This window comes from Necator americanus, chromosome III (genome assembly GCF_031761385.1).
Source record: "Necator americanus strain Aroian chromosome III, whole genome shotgun sequence".
Lineage (NCBI taxonomy): Eukaryota > Metazoa > Nematoda > Chromadorea > Rhabditida > Ancylostomatidae > Necator > Necator americanus.
This window is the reverse complement of record NC_087373.1, coordinates 19,615,834-19,636,453: the sequence shown is the minus strand read 5'-3', so window position 1 is coordinate 19,636,453 and position 20,620 is coordinate 19,615,834. Positions and strand designations below refer to the sequence as shown.

At 41.7% G+C, this 20,620-nt stretch overlaps 3 protein-coding genes across 5 annotated transcripts; all 3 read right to left on the bottom strand.

Moving 5' to 3' along the window:
• Positions 1–38: 38 nt before the first annotated feature.
• On the bottom strand, positions 39–18,548 carry RB195_010164 (uncharacterized protein; the record flags this gene model as incomplete). 3 transcript variants are annotated; one of them, XM_064191035.1, is made up of 19 exons in its annotated part: positions 39–96; positions 156–206; positions 1,817–1,929; positions 2,034–2,159; positions 2,216–2,300; positions 2,600–2,650; positions 2,706–2,792; positions 5,113–5,312; positions 10,300–10,384; positions 10,776–10,905; positions 11,056–11,172; positions 11,570–11,597; positions 14,521–14,586; positions 14,712–14,882; positions 16,860–17,005; positions 17,057–17,129; positions 17,194–17,260; positions 17,726–17,849; positions 18,449–18,548. In XM_064191035.1, 19 exons carry the CDS (start codon positions 18,546–18,548, stop codon positions 39–41), a joined length of 1,878 nt encoding a protein of 625 aa, XP_064048616.1. The 3 variants fall into 3 exon arrangements, with proteins under 3 accessions (XP_064048616.1, XP_064048618.1, XP_064048617.1); XM_064191034.1 differs by lacking the exons at positions 11,056–11,172; positions 11,570–11,597; positions 14,521–14,586; ... (4 more) ...; positions 17,726–17,849; positions 18,449–18,548 and having other exon boundaries at positions 10,776–10,816; XM_064191033.1 differs by lacking the exons at positions 39–96; positions 156–206; positions 1,817–1,929; ... (6 more) ...; positions 10,776–10,905; positions 11,056–11,172 and having other exon boundaries at positions 11,448–11,597; positions 14,721–14,882.
• A 529-nt stretch (positions 18,549–19,077) lies between these two features.
• RB195_010163 (uncharacterized protein) lies at positions 19,078–19,332 on the bottom strand (the record flags this gene model as incomplete). The annotated part of the gene is made up of 1 exon (XM_064191032.1): positions 19,078–19,332. The coding sequence occupies one exon, from the start codon at positions 19,330–19,332 to the stop codon at positions 19,078–19,080; it is 255 nt and encodes an 84-aa protein (XP_064048615.1).
• A 627-nt stretch (positions 19,333–19,959) lies between these two features.
• Positions 19,960–20,439, bottom strand: RB195_010162 (uncharacterized protein; the record flags this gene model as incomplete). Its single annotated transcript, XM_064191031.1, has 2 exons — positions 19,960–20,185; positions 20,237–20,439. The coding sequence occupies 2 exons, from the start codon at positions 20,437–20,439 to the stop codon at positions 19,960–19,962; spliced, it is 429 nt and encodes a 142-aa protein (XP_064048614.1).
• Between the last annotated feature and the right edge of the window lie 181 nt (positions 20,440–20,620).

The following is a 20,620-nucleotide window of genomic DNA, read 5'->3' as shown; positions in this document are numbered from 1 at the left end:
CCAACCAAGCAGATTTTCGGGGCATAACAGCATCTAACTCAGTCGTACGAACGAGAACGATGACGCTCACGACGCGGAGGAGACGGGGTTCTACGACTACAAACATACGGATAATAATGACAAGAACCAATGAAAAAAAAACTAGAGAAACCAACCGGCTGCTTCGACCCGCATAACCGTCGCGGTAAGACTCCCGACGTTCACTCCTTAAATTAGTTTTTTTTTTTGCTGCACTCTCGAATGTCTAGTGTGGAAACACAAAACCATATTTCACGAACAAATCAAGCACAATGAAAAAACAAAAGAATCTCAGTAACAGGTTACTGGAACCAGAATATTTTGATCTGTATAAGGCATACACAAACATTAGGAAACTTGGTCAAGGATGAGGAAGTAATCAAAAATTAGGCGTAAGCTTTATCTCATACCTTCCCCTAACCTGTTTGAGGGAACTGTTGTAATTAGGCTAAAAGCGTCAGCGGGCCGAAAGTAAATGAACATTTAACTCTTTCACGTTCAGTGGGACATATATATCCCACTGGACATTCAAAAATTCCTCTGAGGGAAGCAGTTTCATCAACTAACAAATGACTGCTTGCGACCTTTCTGCGTTATCCTGAAACGATTGTCTGCACAAAAAAAACTACTCTAAGCAAGAGGAACACTGAATTTTCATACAAATTTTGGTTCTAGCACCAAGCGTCAGCGACTGTTTTCGTACCGACGCTTGTGAGCATCACTTAGGTCTAGGGACACGTATGTAATATCGTCCTGGTTGAACACATCAGTTCCAGTTATTTCCCTAGCAAAATTCGAATTGAAGAAATTTGATATTCATTGCAAATCATATTTCAATCATGATAAACATATTGCACGTGTTGAACCAAAGCTTAAAAATACAACAAAGTTCATAGTGAAAGGGTTAAGCACTAAGGTTGTTCGCATGAAAAACACATTAACTCGCAAGTATTCTACTACAAAGTACAATCAAAACTGGTTCTCAAAGACTTTTTAAAAGTAAATTGCGACCAGTGGCGGTGTAGGGCAGTCGGTAAAAGGTTCCGCTGTGGCTACAATCGATAGGAGGTTCGAATTCGCCCTAGTGAAAACGACGCCTGTCTGGGAAGATAAAAACACTGACTTGGCAAAACAGCTATCCTCCACAAGTCATTGTAAGGCTGCACGCGCGTTCGTAAACCTCAAACGAAGTCTGAGTTAAAGTCGAACGCGTAGGCGCATCCCTATAGAAATTGATCAACGCCGTGCACTTTATCCTTAAATTGTGACCGTTCTCATCAATCCTATGAACGCTACTTAACTTCACACTACTTCGGCACTCTCGACCATCTATTTTTGCAGCCAAACAGCAAAATTGCGTGCAGCACTGGGAACAAAGAAAGCCCAGAAGTGGCGAGTTAAAAAATTTGGCTCAGTGGGATCGAATTCCCGGCCACGTGCTGCCATTGTCAAGCAATTTAATCCCATATAACATCGGGAGATAAGGAAAAACGACACGTTCTATGTAGTTCACGATGTTCCGAAATTATGCGTACAACCTTCCTCAAGTTCCTTCTTGAGTGTTCTTCGAGAAGGTTCAATGTTGGAGATGTCCCTAGGAAACAAACCTACTCTAGACGAAGAAAGCAGTATCATTATGATCTACAGTTTTTTTTCTTCTTGAAGTTGACTGTCAAGCAAGGAAACCATGCAGCGGAGTGGAACCCCTTACCCTTTTTTGGCTTTTTTTTCAATTCGTAGTAAGATTGTTCGCATTTGTGGCCTTCATTATCATTGTAGTTAAAGAAGCCTGCTCTACCTGTAGCCACCGCCGCCATACCCATAATTCCTTCGACTTCCTCGAATAGCTCCCATGTATTGTCCTGGCGTTGGAGTATGCGCCCTCTTTGTCAGGGAGAAGTCGACACGAATCTAAACAAGTGAAGAAATAATTGAGAGCAGCACTCAAAGACTTATAACAAATTTAAACAACAAACTGTTTTAACTAGCAGGGCTTCTTAACTAATAAAACACACCTTATGTCCATCTATTTCCTGCCCCGAAAGCTTATCACGAGCTGCGCATGCATCTTCAAGACGTTCAAAGTACACAAAGCCAAAACCACGAGAGCGCCCAGTAGGATGATCGTAGACTAATTCCACCTACAACAAACTAACACGCATAAGTAAAATATGACTAAAAAAAGTAACGGAAGCACCTTCTCAATTTCACCAAACTCCCCAAACAAATCTCGCAAATCCTTCTCGGTTGTATATACGCTCAAATTAAAACATCCAAGACACCTGAAAGTACCAGTGAACTACATACATAACTAGAAAAATTAGAATCTACCAACACTGTAAACTATGAAAGCCGTAATAATTAAATTATTATTAGGAAACCTGAGATGGTAATAATTAGATAGAGAGTATATAGTTCTTGGTTAACTCAACGATAAAATTGTCAGTATGATATTGGGAAACATAAGAGGGAGAAAAAAAGTGTAGCAATAACTTATATAAACTTTTCTTCTGTGAAAGAAAGTATTGTTTGCCCAAGCAAAACTAAACAGAGAATACCGACTACACGAATAGGCCATCACCTGCATGGATCTGGATCCTCCCTTCTAGATCTACGTCCTCTCCATCCACCTCTGGAACGTTTCTTTCTTTCATATCTAAAAACAAAGCAAACTTCTTCACACATACCTCTCGCCACTGTCGCGTCTGCTTCGTAAGTAAGAATCACGGCGACGAGGACTACGAGAACGTGACCGCCTACTGTCGCGACGGTCCCTGAAAACAAAATCACCGATAAAATCCACACCGCGAAATACCACACCAGCTACTACCACCTTTGGATAAAGCATATTTGCCGTAGAATGTGTCCAAACGAGTGAATGTGATATTTTGCCATAATGCATGCTTTCTCTATGGTTGACGCACCCTCCTTTTTTTTGTCCTGCAGCAATCACATTCACTTGGTTGAACACGTCCGGAGACAACGTATTTGTAGATGATAGCATTCCTTAATAACCGTAAAATGCCCTAAGTGATCATGCGCTCTCTTTGAAGTTGTCTGAAATGCTGTTTTCCGGCGGATAGGCGGGTTCAATTCAATTTAAATCAAATTTCGCATCTAAGTACTCTGCAAGAGCCCAGATCGCAGGCCACATTTCGCCATTTTTTTTGGACTACTGATCCACTTATCGACTATACAGATCTTATTTATTCAAACCCATTTTAGTCTAAACAGGATAAAATCTTGGCGGCTGAATTTTGGCAAGTGCTAATCAGCAATATAATAACCACACTACTCAAAGCATCGACCTTGTCGATTTATTGATTTCTGCCTGCCTTCTTCCTAGGCTCATGGAAACTTTGCTAATTGAGCTTTGCTAACTAACTAACTTTGCTATTTGCTAATTTATGAAAATTAAGAAAAGAGAGCAAAATGAAAAGGGGGCAAGCTGTCTCCTCGCAACCAGATATTTGAGAAATTCGAACAACTAAGCATGATCAGCTTCTGGGCGAAGCTGCAGTAACTGTAAAACATATATCCTTCAACTATAATAAGAAAAAAGATCCTTTCAGAAATATATCCTTCGCTACCAAACTTCTCCGCATCACCACCTTGCACGAAAGATAGCAATGTTCGACATTATTTCAGCTAGTTATAATATTAGGGTGTTCGGAAAGTATCTGCCGAAAATTTTGCATTAGCGATTTTTTGAGATGTTCTGGAAGTTCCCGTTTTAAATATATTATATAAGGACACCATCGCTTGTATACACATAACATATCTGGTTCTCCCTTCCTTGCTTATTTCATCCTATAATGGCCGAACATTCCACCCATATTCGACACGTGCTCCTTTACGAGTTCGAATCTGGCCACCCCGCTACTGAAGCCCATCGAAACTTAAGTCAAGTATTCGGCACCGAAGCCCCTTCTGAGCGGTCTCTGCGCGCCTGGTTCCAGTGCTTCAAAGCCGAAAACAAGAAACTCGAAGATGAACCTCGCTCTGGTCGACTGACTGCTATATCGTTCGACGAACTGAAGAATCTGGCGGAACAGCATCCATATGAAGGTGTGTGGTATTTTGCTGCCAGTCTTGGCTGTTCGCTGTCCGCCGTGAGCAATGGACTGCGATCTCTCGGAATGGTGACAAAGTTCGGTCAGTTTCTCCCACATGCATTGAGCGACGGCAAAGACGCCTTGACATTTGCACTCAGCTGCTTTCTAGAAGCCGCAGATTCGACTGGCTGGACACCATTGTCACTGGAGATGAAAAATGGGTCCTCCATGTCAACCACATCCACAAACATGCATGGTGCGCTGGCGATGAAATGCCGGATCCTTCCCTGAAAGGTGAAATCCATGAGAAGGCCATGCTGAGCGTCTGGTGGGGAGTCCATGGAATCAACCGTTTTGAACTGCTGCCGGACAACACGACAGTTACTGCTGAGGTCTACTGCGCTCAACTGCAAAGACTGGCCGACGAGATCCGCAAGGAGCACCCGAAGCTCGACAACGTTCGCCTGCTGCACGATAACGCGCGCCCTCACATCGCAAAGATTTCCCAGAAAATTCTGGAGCTCGGATGGGAAGTTCTACCGCACCCACCGTACAGCCCGGACCTGGCCCCAAATGACTACCTCCGCTTCAGCATCGCCTGGAAGAGAAGCGCTACGATGATCGTGACCACGTCGAGAATGGCCTTCGGGTTTTCTTCGCCTCCAAGTCGTCGGATTTCTACGCCAAACGAATCCGTGATCTTGTGAGACTTTTGCAGAAGGTTGTCGATGTTGATGGAGATTATTTCGTTGATTAATAAACTGTTGTTAAAAAGTTGTGTTTTTTTTTTAAATTTTGCCGTATTTCAGCAGATACTTCCCGAACATGCAAACTACAGCCGCACAACAAATGAGCTGTCTATTACTTTTTGGAATAAAAACCATTATTACGTACATTAACCTAACGTGAATGTCAAAACGTTCGTATATCTTCTCGAACAGGTTCCACGTGTCAACAAAAATGGTTTAACAAAACTCTCTTATCAGCAAAGCAACAGTTCCACCACAATCCTATCTCGAAAAACAAAAAGAAAACTAACGGTGAACGGCTGGCACTTCTCGAGCGTGAAGCCGAGCGTGAGCTTCGCTTCACACGACGAGCCGGAGAACGAGATCGAGAACGTCTTGCTGGAGAGCGAGAACGACCGCGTCTATCCCGAGGTGAGAATGATCTCACTGGAGAACGAGAGCGTGTACGCGATCTTGACCTCGACAGAGTTCGCGACATCGACCTTTCACGCTAAAACAAAACAAAAAAAAAAAACTCGAGAAAAAAGCGTACCAGACAACCACAGAACTAAACTTCACCCTATGCCTTTCACCATTAAAGCAAAAGGTTCACACCCTTTTTTGCTCTCAAACACCACGCCGTGTTCTTAAATTGTCGCATTCATGTTATTACTGTAAAAAGATCCACTAATTTCGTTACTAGTCCATTTGTACGGTGATGCGATGTAATCTACATGTCTCATTCGAGAACCTTGTGTTTCAATGGTGTGTACTCACCACAATGACGATTCTTCATTTTGATGTCAACTTGAATTTAGATCCTCTTCTGTACATTTCTTCATTTCTTCTTACTTCTTAATTTCATTGGTCTTCAAGTCTTCATTTTCTTCTCTGCTTCTTCAAACTCGCCAACCATGAATGTGTTCGAGATCCTCACGAGACATTCGCATTCACCAATCAACAAAAGCGAAGTGTTCAACAGCTGTTTGGTAAATGAGAAAATCCCACCCCCACAACAAGGTGAATCACATAAGTATACTTGAAGGACAAAAAGGCGTGTTTATAGTAGGTGAGATGTGGATTTTAGAAAGCGCAAACAGACCTGTTATTGAAAAAGTACAAACATGGATCGCTTACTTCTTAAAAACCATAGCTCACCAACCATAGACTCGTTAGATACGCGTGTTAAAAACAGAAAAACGTGACTAGAGTTAGTATTGTGGGAAAGCTATAAGAGGATCTGCCGAAACAAAGGACAAAATAAGTGCATGAAAACAACCACAGCATTGTACACAATGTGTTCACACATGGATAGTCATCGACGCCATTTAAAAACACCACATCCACGTGTTTAATTGTTACAGTTACTCCACACAGGTAGCAGCAAATCAGCAGTCTAATGAACTGTAAGTATTGTAAAGCCTACATTTAAAATAAGAGGCTAACATAATTGTCTCCTGGAGAAATTTTGTGTTACAATAACTAACAGACCTAAAACCATAGCCGCTGAAAAAAGAAACCTTACAAAACCAAGTTCATAAAATCACTGTTATGCAAGGACTCTGCGTAAATGTCAACAAGGATGCATAGCAGTTACGTTGATGCCAAATTGAGATTTACAAGAGATATGCCCAGCGAAACCAGGGTTTGTAGTGAAGAACATGGACTGTGCTCACTTAAAAAAATATTTCCGTGGTGATAGAATGTGAGATTCCAGCCGGTAACGCACATTAGTGTAAATCAAGCGTCCTAGGTGATATCGCCATCAGTGGTAGCAGTGAATTCATTTTGCAAAATTGACTCCGAAAAGAACTGCAGAAGCATTTCAGAGTTAAAAGGGCAGTAAGTGAAGAGCTGACGAAGAAAGATAAGGGATTAAGTAGCTGTCGGCTTATAGGCATCACCCCACGAATCTGAGGTGATATGGATTTTCGTTGGAGTTTACCTATATCAGGTCGTAGATTATGAATACGAATTGCAGGCGAAGGCGGGGCACAAGGGTGGCGCGTTGCAATAGAGGACGTCGTAAGGAACCGCATTCCGAAGCCGTCTGTTTACAGTGATGTAGGGAGATAGGCGGAACCACTCCTGTATTCATAATCTACGACACGATATACTCCTATAAAAATCCATATCACGCAAGATTCGTGGGGTGATTTTCAAATAGAGAAAACTAAGGAGCCAAAGAAGTTATAGTTATATTTCTTTGTCTTTAGAAAGCAGAACAGTAAACTTTTCTATACCCGACAAACAACACTAGTATAAAACACTAATACTAATATAAAATATCTAAACGATTGAATTGGTGAACGATTCGCGGGGCAAAAACTTTGCAAAAACCTATTGCATGAGAAATTTAAATACAGCGACTCCCTTCGAAGCTCACTACAGAGAATGTCATGATAACATTTCCTTCAGGATGTTTGCTATTATCCTCCCTTACAAACCAGAAATTGTAGCTCACGGTCCTTTAGCGAAGCTGTGGAGAAATGCTGAAGAGGAACGGAATGAAAGAGTGCGAGGAATAGTAGTCGTGACTAACATATTTTACATGGTCGTATTCAAGTAACATCCTAACCGTCCACTGTGGAGCAAATCTAGCAGACAGCAACCCGCTAACTTAAGGGATGTTGAGCTAAGCAAGACAATTTAGGCTCCTTTAATATTGAATTCGGATGTACTTTCTGATAAAATGGTAAGTTGTTCCATTTAAGACATTTAAGGGCATACGTTATAAAGTGGTTTAATTTTCCAGGCTCTGAAAAATGCGGCGAAGCCGAAACGTTAGCCCGTATCAAGCAATGTTAACAATCTTGAGCTTAAGTTCATACAAGTCGATAAGGCTTGTATGAAACATCGTTGCTATTTTTAACTTTTCAAATCTCAAACAGGATCATCACTGTTGGGATGACATAATAGCCACCTTCATCAAGTCGAAACTTTGATTCGATCAATGACTTACTCACTATTCAGAAGATGCCATAGGAACCCATTATTATTGCTGGCCATTAAAGCTTCATTGCGCACGAACAGTAAAAGAAAAAATATCCTGTGGATTGAATAGTTAAAATGCCCAAACTCGACGTTTAAAAGACTAAGAACCTTGATGTTCATAGGCTGAGCAATGTTTATCGTAATCCTTGCGAGATAATTTTGCATCAAATTACCTGCGAAAGAACTTAGTATGATCTATAAGACATGAGGCGAAATGCGGAACAACGCATGCATCTGACCATAGAAGCTAACACATTGCATTCCGTGCTCACTAAGCAAAGGATAGAAAAAAAAATCAGTCAACATAATAAAAAGTTCACACATAAAAACAGTTTTACTGGGACTGAAAGCATCGTTTAGAAAATTGAGACAAGAAGAACGGATAGAAGAAAAACGCAAAAATTTGATGTTAGATATCTATGTCCACTCTTCATGTTCTTAACTAGCGTTTTTACAAACATGACAAAATCGCAGCAAAACGCTTCATTGACCCGCCCTTCGATAGCCTGTCTTGATCAATTTCACCAGAAACAGAAACAAAAAGTATAAAGGTGTAGTAATACCTACAAGTAACCTAAGTGTAATGAGTATTAAATGGTCTCACAATTGGCGAAACAACGTTCATAACAACAGTTACAATTAAAATTTCGCCCATGGCTATCAAATGGCGAAGTATCCGCATCACATTAATAAATATAAAGAGAGAAGTACCTTATTACCTATGAAAAACGCTGGCTAACGAAACAAACGTATGTGACGAGCATTAAAATGGAAAAAGCATGATTTTTCAACGCTCTTCAATTTCTGTGAGAAGAATGGTTAGCAGTAAGATTACGCACTTCACCACAATGCCCTTCCGGAACATGATCTGTTCATGCTAGTTCATTTCAGCAAGCAACCAAGAAGTACCACGCCCTGCGTTAGAAACTATATTGTATAGACGAATAGGTTGCGTATGGGTCGTACAAGGACAGACACTTTTGGAATAGTCTCAGTCTACTCCGCACGAGATGATCCATGCACGATGCTTTCGTTAAACAACCTTTATGCCTTACCAGAAGTGAGTGGACTGCTACGGGGCAAGGTCACACGTTGCGTACTTTTTTTTTCATTTCCAAGTCATTTCTAACGTTCAGCTATGCATATAAGGATATAGGGGTCGGAGAACTGATAGAAATTTCTATACGCCTTAGAACTTGTAGTTTTTTCTCATGTTAGTACTATAAGTAACATGAATTGAGGAGGTAGTAGCAAATGCGAATTGTCTTTCGCTTAAAACAATCTGCGGATAATTTATCTCTTCTAACATTTGTTCACCACCACTCCTTCACAAGAGTTCGAAAAAGCAGCTAAATACACGGACTTACAAGTTTATAGCGAACCAACTAAAATAGCACTGATGAAATGCAACTTGCCTCTCGAAAATATAGGGGCTGGAGAATATAGAGTTATATTCACCAATCCCGCCTTTTCATCACTAAATAAAAGCAATTACGGGATTTTCACCGCTTTTCCAGTTCTGAATATCTAAAGCGTCACACGAATTCACTACGTTTTTCAGGTTTTTCTGAATTAAGGGTGAAGTACTGCGAGAACTTGACCTTTTTGGGAGCGTACTCACTCAGTAAAGCTTAAAGGATGTAAAAAGACCCATTGCATACACTACCAGCCAGAAAGATATGATCAGTACATTTCTTAACAGATTGTATTTGTTCAAAGGGAGAAAATTTGTACATGCGTAAATCCGAAAAGAACTCAGACAAACAGCATCAACCGCATACAGTCTGATCTTAGTACAGCGTTTTTCTTTTCGCTTATAAGTAATATCTCGATGTGGAATTCCGAAGAAATACAACATTTCTTTTGCTTCGAATATACTGTAGCGTTTGTTTGTTACAAACGAGGAACTTCTTAGAACCTCGCCACCGACAGTGATACTCAAGCGGTCATGGGAGAAATCAGGCTTAAATAGCACATATTTATTTGGCTGTTCCCCCTTTCATGAAAATGATCTCGATGATCACTCTGCGTTAACAGGAATTGCAAAACTGCGAATAAAACTTCGACTATAGATTAGATAACATCAAAAACCTTTGAAAAGTTTCAAAAATACGAAGAATGAATGAAATGGATGTAAAAACGAGATCAAGTCGGTGCGGCTCTTTCAAGATCAGCTAGCAAGGAGACTCCAAAGCTCTGCATCAAAACAAAAGAAAGAAAGTTCAGAAGTTGTTCCCAATGACTATCTAGCTCGTTTCGTGTTTCTTTGAACTTCTACTCATCACTTGACGGACGTTAGCTGCACGTACATAGCGGTTAAGCACCGAATTAGAGCATGACCGGACTGTGTGCAGAGAAGCAAAGTGCACAGGAGTTCTTCACTGTCAAAACAAGTATCTGATCACATTTTTATGGCAGCCGCTGTGCACACGTAAACAAATTAACAGCACTGCAGAAGCTGAGGTAAGAAAGGATGCGATAACGAATAGCTGAATCGAACATACCACTCCATTGCCATTTCTAGAAGGAGAATCAGAGCGAGATCTCGAACGGCTCCTGCTCATTGAACGAGAGCGTGATCGCGGCATCCTGAAATGCTTCCTTCTTTGCTATGGTGACGATCGTTGAGCTGCCAACGGCTTATTGAAACGAATAAATAGCGTTCTAAGACGCTTCGCAACAATCTTCAGAACTTTTGCACCAATTCATATACTATGTATACGAACATACAGTCGGAGCAAAACGACATGAAACACGGGCAGTTGTGTAAGTGGCTGCGCTCAAAGCAGTGCGGTAGAGACAGCGGTAGGTAAGACCATGGTGATTTGCAGCGAAGGATATTGGTAGCAAGGACCCCAGCTCGATCCTTACTGCTGTGCTCCATTGCGCCACTTACGCAACTGTCCATGCTTCATGTCGTTTTTACCCGACTATATTTAAGTGGAAACTCAATAAAGGTTGTTCATCAGCACAACTATACCTAAGCAGTGTTATATAAGTAGTAATGCAAGAATACGGCATAATACAGTTGGCAAGGTTACGGAGGTTAAATATCGACCATCGACAAGAGAAGAACAGATTTGAAGCAACCGACGAACAATTCTTCCATCCTCATCACATGCCACATGAATAATCAATCACTAAGAGTAGGACGCTACCTTGTTCAAAGCAAATTCCGAAACTACAGATCTCTTTCATTACTAGCTTCCATGAAAAATAGTAAAAAGAATATGAACTAGAAAAAGAGTGAAAACGACTACTACATTGATTCAGAATGTTTACAGGAGAATAGGGAAGGAAAACGTATGAAATAGAACGGACAGTAGAATGAATTGACACATGGAAAATACACGACGAATAACAACCGAGCAGGCACCCTGAAAAGCATGAATTGACATTATTTAAAGATAATTATCGGACTATATCCACGCTGGAAACGTGTTCAATGCTGTCGATGAATATAATTTGCTGACAGTATCTTGGTGAATTAACTACAACTCGATAGTTAGTTCGTAAATGAAAGTGGAAATCATCTTTATAAACGACAAGTGATAAAAACTATACACAAGGTAGAAATATGAAGGAACGCCAGCATAACTTCATACAAGACTCATAATGAATAAAGATCAATATATAGGAATAGCCCGTTTAATTATTTCTTCTTCTTTTTCGTATTCACTTGCAACACTGTTTTGATCCCAGCTACTTTCTTCTCATCTTCAGCTTTTTGTTGTTTCCTATGTTCCTTCAAAAATTTGTAATTGACGGATTTACCTTTGGGTGCGCTTCCTCCTAGTGACATCTAAAAAAGTCACAATAACATAAATAACAACGAGCAGATATTTGATAATTTATTAAGTTGTCGTCGAAAATGATAACGACTAAAATAGTTTATCTCGTAAACTTCTACCCATCTATGAACCAATTCTGCTTGAACTGAGGACGAATTTGATAGAGGAACCTCGCGTATTACTCATTAGCCATTTTTGGAAGGAAAAAAGAGGCAAAAAAATACACAAGAATAGCTTAGTAAATTAATAATTAGTGGTCATTTACGAAGTGATAAAGAAGAAAGGCGCACAGGTTAAACAGAGGTGGCAATGCGATCTCGAAGGTTCGATTTCCCGCTGAACAAAATCTTTGCAAAAGAGGAAAAAGCTCAGAACTTAGAACTCCAGCTAGTTTTCAGCAATTTGCACGCAAATTAGGTGATATTTAATACCAAAAATTTGTGAATACTGTCATGTTTAGATGATCTTCGAAGACATCGTATCACGAAATTGTAGTGGCGGGGAAACCTGATAGAAAATAGAGTTCATGTAGTGTAAAATAGAGTTCGTTGCAAGGAGAAAAGGTGGAACACCCCATGCTGAGAGAACCACAGCGTGTACAAGGGTGCTGCGTTCTAACCCTCCTAGGAAAGAACGCAGTTTCCAAAGGTGTCTATTAAGACGATTAAAGGCAGCATACCACGAATCTGATGTGGTGAGGGAATCACTGCAAAGCTAGAGATGGAGTTGTAGATTGCGGGATCAAAGGTGATTCCGTTCCGTTCACCTCTCCCGAATCGTCCAAAGAAACTTCGTGTGAACCGCTTCAGTTCCTACGAGGAACGTTAGAAAGCTCCTTTATGTATACGATATCCTTCAGCAACCTACTCATTGGTTTCACTTGAATAGTTAGTCAAGGAGAACTCACTGGCTTTCGACCGCTGTGCAGCTGGATGTGACGTGCGTACAAGTATAGAGCGTTGCGACTGAAATCGTCGTGAAAAACGGAGTCTTTAACGCCGTCTTTTTTTTTACTACGATTAGGGAGAGGTGAACGGAACAACACCTGATCTCGCAATCTTCGTCCCCGTATAGAGTTCGTTCTGGTCCCCGCTACCCTCATGTTCGTAAACTGCACCCAAAAAGCACTTTTAGACATGTTTCCTGGAAGGCTTACCCCACAAAATTAGCTAGCTACATCTTAGAAACTACTAGTCTTTTTTGGAATTTAGATAAAACTCGCCGAGGAAAATGAGATTAATCCCATTTGTGACCTAAGTTTTGAAAAGACGGGGAAAGCCTCGCAAAATAGTAGGCCTGGATTTTTTTTTAAAGAAAATCCTCACCTACAAACAAACTGCTTTACGTCGAGAATGTTTCAAGCTAACAGGCATTATTCAATATCGTACACATTTTCACCTTCGAGTAGAAATCAAATCCTTAGCATGTTTTACCATCCCAAGAAGATGGTAGTGTGTTAAAAAAAATCATCCGCGTATTCGGGGGACACCACAAGTAAAGTTTTTTCTATCCAGGTGATCTCTTTCAATTCTAAAAAATGAGAGTCCCTCCCCCCCTCCCAAAAAAAAAAAAAGAAAACCAATGTGTAGGACGAATCTTATCCCATAGAATACGCCCGAAAGTATTTCTCAAAGCGCTCTTCTCATGGGTTATTAACTATCTTCTACAATAAATGTTAACAATACTGTTGGCCTTTCATGTGCAGTTCCTAATTTTTTCTTCCACTTTTGCAAAAATTTCGGTCTAACGAGGTGTCCAATCGCTAAGGTCCTACTGCCAGCCTTGTTGGATATCCGCTCTGTTCTGTGCCCTGTATGAATAGTGTGCTACTATTAACTTTCAATCTTTTCCTTTTCTCTTTCCATCTCCAAAGTACTTGACTCTTGCTCATCCGACTGGGTGGCTAATAATATTAAACTGGTTGACCTAAAAAGCCAGCCAACATTTTTGGAGTTATCTCATCAGAACTAATAGAAAGACACAGCTAGCAATATTGGTCTTGCAGATCTCCAGGAAACATCCCAAATTTGCTAATGCCTAATAATGTTAAATACTTAGATGTTATGAGCGACGAATTGCACCCTTCTTGCCACTGAGAAGGCTAGATAAGATCCGACCAAATCGAAATTGGGTACATACAGGTTTTGTTCCAATATGCTGCTCAACTATGAGGTTCGCAGAATGCAAAGATTCAGAATCATGTGGATCCGAAAGTGACAATTATCACTGCTGAGAAATGTTATCATACTTAGCGAATCTTGCATTCAAACGTCCTCCATTACGTCCAGAAGATATCGAAAAAATAAGATTATGCTTCACCGGAAGTGGTCAACGGACTTTCGAAATGGACATAAAAAGGACACGATCCTCTCGAAATTAGTTTCATTTATATCATGTTAAAGGCAGCGTTAGCAGGTTTACGTTGATTTTTTCCCATTACTGAGTAATTTTCGGAAGCAGCTTTCAAGCACCACAACGAAGACGCAAAATATTGCTACAAATCCAGAAATTAGGGACAACAACAGAAATCTTCACATCTACAGGATTGACGAAACAAAATCGTCCAAAGAAACTTAACCTTGAAATCACTGAAAGCTACTTTATGTAGTAGAAAAAGTGATGAAGTCCCCCTTTTCGAGGTTTAATTCGTCAACCTTATAAATGCAAATAGTTCTGTCGCTGTGAAAGTTTATGTTTCGTAGGTTCCCGTTATCCCTATTTTGTAAGCGGTGTGTAGCTTTTCGCTATCTAAAGGCCTTTCGAAGGTGCTATCCGCGGTTCTACCATAGCTGTTGACGCCACCCAAGCACTGAATTTAGCACTCATTTATGAGAACAGATCCGTAGGTTTCTTTTCGAAAAAAAATCGAAAAAACTGACAATCCGAATGAAAATAAATAGAACCAGACAGTGGAACTGAACCCAACAAACTCACAACGAGACGTTCACGTGCGACATTGCGATCTTGAACATTTCCTTCCCTTGCAAGCAGTTGTTCAACCTGTAAGGATGTACATTAGGTGCAAAAAGAAAATATAGCTATTGATAATTATCTTCCGAGGAACTTGATGATTGTTGAATGTTTTATTTTTAAATAGTGAGCATGAAAGACAACAAATATTTTACCGCAGAAACCTCAAACGTCACGTGTTTGAGATTCGCTTCGTTCGAAGTTTTGTTTGAAGTGCTTTTCTTCTTCAAGATTTTCGGAGCAAATCGTGGTTTCTTCCTGATGATGCACGGCACTACTTGAACGTCGTGAGCACCACTAGATGCGAAAGACATTGCATCGCCTCCCTAAAACTTTAACTTCTCGGAGACGTGTGGTAGTCCAACTGAAAAGTTGCTAGTGGCTGAACAAGAAAGTGATGCATTCTAGAACAGAAATGTCCCAAGCCAGCACACGTAGACAGAAAAGCTAGGCTCCCAAAGTGACTGAAAATTGATTCGTCAAAGATAAATCGTATTCACTACTTTAATTACTGGTATTATTAGCGTTTCTTCTAGGAACCGACTCAACTTGCACTAAAACTACCCAAAGATTGGTCACTTTAATCGTTTCAGTACTAAAAAAATTCTTCAAAAAACTTAACCAAGGTTTTACTGTTTTAAAATGAATTATGCACAAATGGCCGGTGAATGTCACAGGAAAAACAAATCTCTGTAGTCGCAATAGCACACAGGTGGGCCTTTTTACAAGCTTAACTCTTATCAACTACGGTGACTGCTGGAACAAAATCCCACTCGAGTGATAGAAGGAACTGCGCAGACACTTTGGGAGGAATAGATGCTTTCCAGTGAAATAGTGTAAAATTTTTCAAGAGAGGCCTCTCAAATCTGGTCAACTCCCACATCCTATTCGGTTCTGCCGTATGATTTTCCGTGACATTTTTGGTTTATTTTACAGCACTTTATTCGTACTTTTGCCCAAGTCATGCATATAGTTCAAAAGCCAATTTTCAGAAGTACAAAATCTCAATCATCGTTCTTTTCGTGCCACTTAATTCTGTTTCAATTTTTCAGCTTAGAAAGGAAACGTCAGGTCGACAATACCCCTAATTTTCAAAACCTACCACTATTCGCTTCTAATAGATTGGAATAGTAATGAAACCGAAGATATTTTCTGGGTATAGAGGACGTATTATGCTTTGGCGTACTGCTAAGATTAATTCGTCAAATTCACAAGTATTATCTTCAAAATACCCCATACCGTTTAGCCTCCTGAGCTTGGCCAACAAGGCCAAACTACCCTGGCTCATAACAATACGAAGCCCCACGCATGAAACAACAAAAAAAAATTCAAAGGAAGGCCCATTTAAAGTGGATTCTAGCTGATGAGAACTTCTCCTTTGCATGTGTTCCTGACTAACGTATTAGCACGAATCCGGAAATGAACATTTTTTCACTTCTGTGTTGTAAATGGGCCATAGGAGTATTCTGGCATCAATGGTTTTTATAAAGTGCAAACAGCCACAATTTCTTGTTTGTAGGGATCTGAAATTAGTAATACCTTGGACAGTTAATCAACTATAAACTTCCTCAATGTTTCTTTGCAATAAGTGTCGAAGTAGTATGTTTGAAATAAGATAAGAAGCTCTGAATCTCAAATACATTCTGATTAATGATAGTATGTGCAAAAACAACCCGAGAAAATTTGTCCAGCTTTTACGCATAAGATCAATCCAATGACATACGAAGAAGAAAACTCGAGTTCATGTTATTGTAATATTTGAATTGTGCAATGCTACTTTTCTACACCATTCCCAAAAGTTAGTTAAAGGCATCACCCCACGAATGTGAGGTGGTGCAAATCTCAGGTGGAGTATTCGTATACGGGATGGGAGACTGTGGAGAGAAGGATGATTCCGTCCATTTCTTTTTAACTGCCGTAAAAAACGGCCCGGAAGATGCGGCGCGCGAAAGAGGCTTGCGCGCTCCAGTCGAACTCTTTGTAGGAAATAGTGCCCGCAGCTGGATCTATCGGGCCGTTTTTTTTACGGCAATTAGGAAGGAATGGACGGAATTACACCCCTCTCCATAATCTACTATCCCGTATACGAATACTCCACCTGAAATCCGCACCACCTCAGATTCGTGGAGTGATACCTTTAAGTTAGCAAAAAACTGAATGGTAGGTGCCCCTCTTAGCGCTAAAATGAATCCTTAGGCGCAACATCTCCTGCTATGTTGAAAACAACTGTCTCTTTACAAGAATCCGTGTTCGCTATGAAAAAAAAAACGCACACACGCATATTAAGAAGTTGAGTAACGTACAGTGGGTTTCCTAGAATTCAGCCCTTCCACCAATTCGCTCAACGTTTGCGAACCAAAGGACGAGACTGGGAAGAGATCAGCCTCACATCCCCAGTTGTCGTTCATCATCCAATAGTAGTCATAAGACGACGAACAAACGTCAGGACCTTCAAGAAAGCTTATAAGAATTCCGGAACCCAATCGAACCCTTGACGTACCTGCACGTAGAACTGACCCGACCTCGGCCTCTTGACCAGAAAAGCTGCCAATCAAGCTGCCATTGCAGTGGATCTGTAACAGAAGTCAATAGTTGTAAAAGTACAGCAGTAACGCTCAAAATAAATCTAAAGCTTACCAAAAAGGCGTGCGTGTAGGCCAGAAGTTTCAAATTAAAGGGCGTCCAAAGTGTTTCCGCGCGAGACCTACGCCAAATCGATAGATGTCCTTCAACAGTCCTCTGCTACAGGCTGCTGCGGAGGTCCAGGTTCGTGGTGTGTTGGTTCTTTGTCAGTTTTCTGGTCGTTGAATTTGCTGTAGACCAATTGATGTGGCGGGATTTCGCCTCGATATTCGTTGAGGAAAGGAGATTTTGTTGAGGCGTAATGGTGGGCAGAGTTCGCGCAACACAGCGGTGCATGTGATCCGCTACGATAGGCAAGAGGTGGTGGGAAGTTCCTATTTCAGGCATTAGCATTTTGGATAAGATCTGGATTGAACGATCGGAGATCCAGCCGTGAGAGCAGTATTGGCGACAGGAGGAATGTCCTTCTGATTTGTGCATAGTTGTACTCACATAATCAAATCAAATTAACCTATATGAGGAATCGCACCAAAATCCGCTTCCACTCGAATAATGCGAATTCGAAGCTTTGTCCTTTCACACCTACTCATTTGCGTCCATCAGCTGTGATCTCTTGCTGGAGAAGAGAGGCGCTTGTGAAAGCCCGATTTTTTTTTTCATCCGAACTTCGTGTGATGGTGCTCGTTTCATGTTTGGTGCTACAAGTTCTCCTGTAAGTTCTTAGTATGTACTGTCCAAGTAGGTGTTTTTCCTTCTATGATATTTTGTTTTTTCGCGTATTTTGAGGGGAGCAGTTGCACGCAATTTGGTTAGAATTTGAAATCTTAAAAGTGGTGTGTAGAATGTAGCGCAATCGCGGTGAGAGTTCCGCTGTGGGCGCATGGTCGATGGTTCGAAACCGCTCCAGTGCCAGCTAAGCTTTTCATCCCTCCGGATTCAATAAACTGGTCCCGGGTAGTCTGGGAGGATAAAAAAAAATAAAATACTGACTTCTCATCGTTGCAAGTCATTGTATAGGCCAACACGCGTTCGAAAACCTCAATTATTACTCATTGCAATAACACGCGTTGGCGCAACCCAGGTGGATTGATACACCACTGACTTTTTATAGCTATTGACCCGGAACCTTTTTCAAGCTCACCTTGGGATTTTCCCGACATTAGAAGGGCGAGAGGCAAGATTTGGAGCAAGAGAGTGTTGTAAATGGTCATATTCAATACTTATATTTGAGATAATCGCGTAATATTTGAACACTCGATTCTTGTACGGCGAAAATCGTTTAGTTTAGATGAAGGTACATAAGACTTACTTAGATGGCCCGTCTTCACTGGAAGTGCGGGCCCCAGCATCTCTTCCACTCGTTTCGTTCCATTGTCATCCAAGATATTCTCAGGTTTCGTGAGTGACATTGACGAGGTCCTTGAGCCGTATCCAGCTGAGCTCTCAGCTGGCCCATCCGTGTAGCGAACACGTCATCCCATCTCATTGGCGGTCTCCCTCGAGGGCGTTTAGCATCTCTTGGGACCCACTCTAGCGCTCCTTTGGTCCATCTTCTCCTTATGTGACCGGTCCATCCTGGTGATGTTTTACTTTCCTAGATATATATATATATATATATATTTTCCGCTGGGTCGGGAAAATGGGACATTCCTCTTAAGTCGGAGCTGCGAAGACCGGCTAGGTGTTGTGTGCGCCTGTTAGACTTCAGAAGGCATCTCTCAAGGGCTCTGTGGGTAGTAAGGAGCTTCCTAGACGTGGCAGCAGTGTCTGCCCACGTCTCCGCTGCGTATCAGAGTGCTGGAAGGACTATCGAGTCAAACAGATGGGCACGAAGATCTTGGTCCGTCAGTTGGTCCGTAGCTTCCCCGAAGGTGGTGAGTGCTGCCCATGCTGCTCTCATTCTTCTATTCAGTTCTTCCTTCAAGTCGTTTTCCATGTTCATAGAACGTCCGAGTATACGTATGACGGAGTTTCCACGATTTGGGAGCCTTCAAGTTGTACTCCTCCGTCCTCGCAGTGGGCGTTCTTCATGAACTGTGTCTTCTTTCTGTTTATTCGTAGTCCTATTCTCTTCCCTGCTTCGTTCAATTCGTTGAGCATCGTTTCTGCTTCATTGGTACTGGTCAAAAGAAGAACGATGTCGTCCGCGAAATGAAGGTTCGAGAGAAATCTTCCATCAACACGTATGCCCATTTCTTCCCAGGAAAGTGATTTTATTATCCATTGCAATGCAGACGCAAACAGCTTCGGCGATATAGTGTCGCCTTGTCATACCAATGGGTATGATGAGGGAGCGGTGGAAAAGCTGTATCTTCGTGGTGTATCGATCGTAGCAATTGGCTAATGTCCTCACATACGAAGCGTCCACATCTTGATCGACCAGCGCTGACAGTATTGCATTCGTTTCTACGCTGACCTTCGTCGACTATGAGCTGTCTCATAGTCGACGAAGGTTAGAACAAGGGGCAGGCGGCATTCCCGGCAATCCTCTATGGCCCTCGACACGGTCTGGATGTGGTCCACGCAGCTGAACCCCTGATGGAATCAAGCTTGTTCTTGAGGTAGGGTTTCATCCAGTGTCCCAGATATGCGCGTGAGGATGATCTTGGTGAATACTTTGCATAACACGCTCAGCAAGCATATCGGACGGTAGTTCCGAAGATCCTCTCGGTCGCCTTTCTTATGGATAAGAATGGTTCGCGAGGTCTTCCACTGGTCTGGGATCCTTTCTTTCCGGAAGTAAGATATCATGTGCGCTGCTAAGATTACATGAAGTGGATAGCCAGCAGCCCGAAGAAAGTCTGCTGATACAAAATCAGGTCAAGGGGCTGTGCCAGGTTCCATGCTCTTGATAGTGACTCGTTCTTCCGAAGGGAAAATCCGTGGTGGAGCTTCACCAGTGGGGCTTGATACAGGAGTTGATGAACGGAAAAGGTTCGAGTAGAACCTCTCCGTAATGGTTTCCATCTCACGACGAGAAGACGTGCGAGCCCCGTCTTCACTCAGCAAGGCTGCTAGTAGAGTATTATATTCGCGCAGATCTCTGCTGCACTTCTTTAGACTCCTTCTTCTTTGTGCTGCTTCCAGAATCTTCTACCTGTATTTCAAAAGATCCTCCTGCAGCGCTTTTCTGCAGCTAGTGCTTGCTACAAGCTGCTCATTGTGCGATGCATTCGGATCAAACCTCAAAACCCTTCTTCTTTCCAGCAATTCCTTGGTGGTCTTCGAAATTCGATCTAGGTTTGTCGTGCGCGGCTTCGCGGCACGCTCAGTACAGGCTCGTAACCCTCTGAGCAACATCTCGTAGTCCACGTTTGGGTCCTCCTCGATGTGCCAGTCATCTTTGGGCTAGGAGTCCTCGAGTACCCAATCGTCGTAGATGACACCTTTTCTCCTTCGTTGCCGATAGCGGATGTTCTTTTCCATCGTGTGGCTAAGCCGTATTTTCGCAAGAAGGAGACGGTGATCAGAACCACTACAA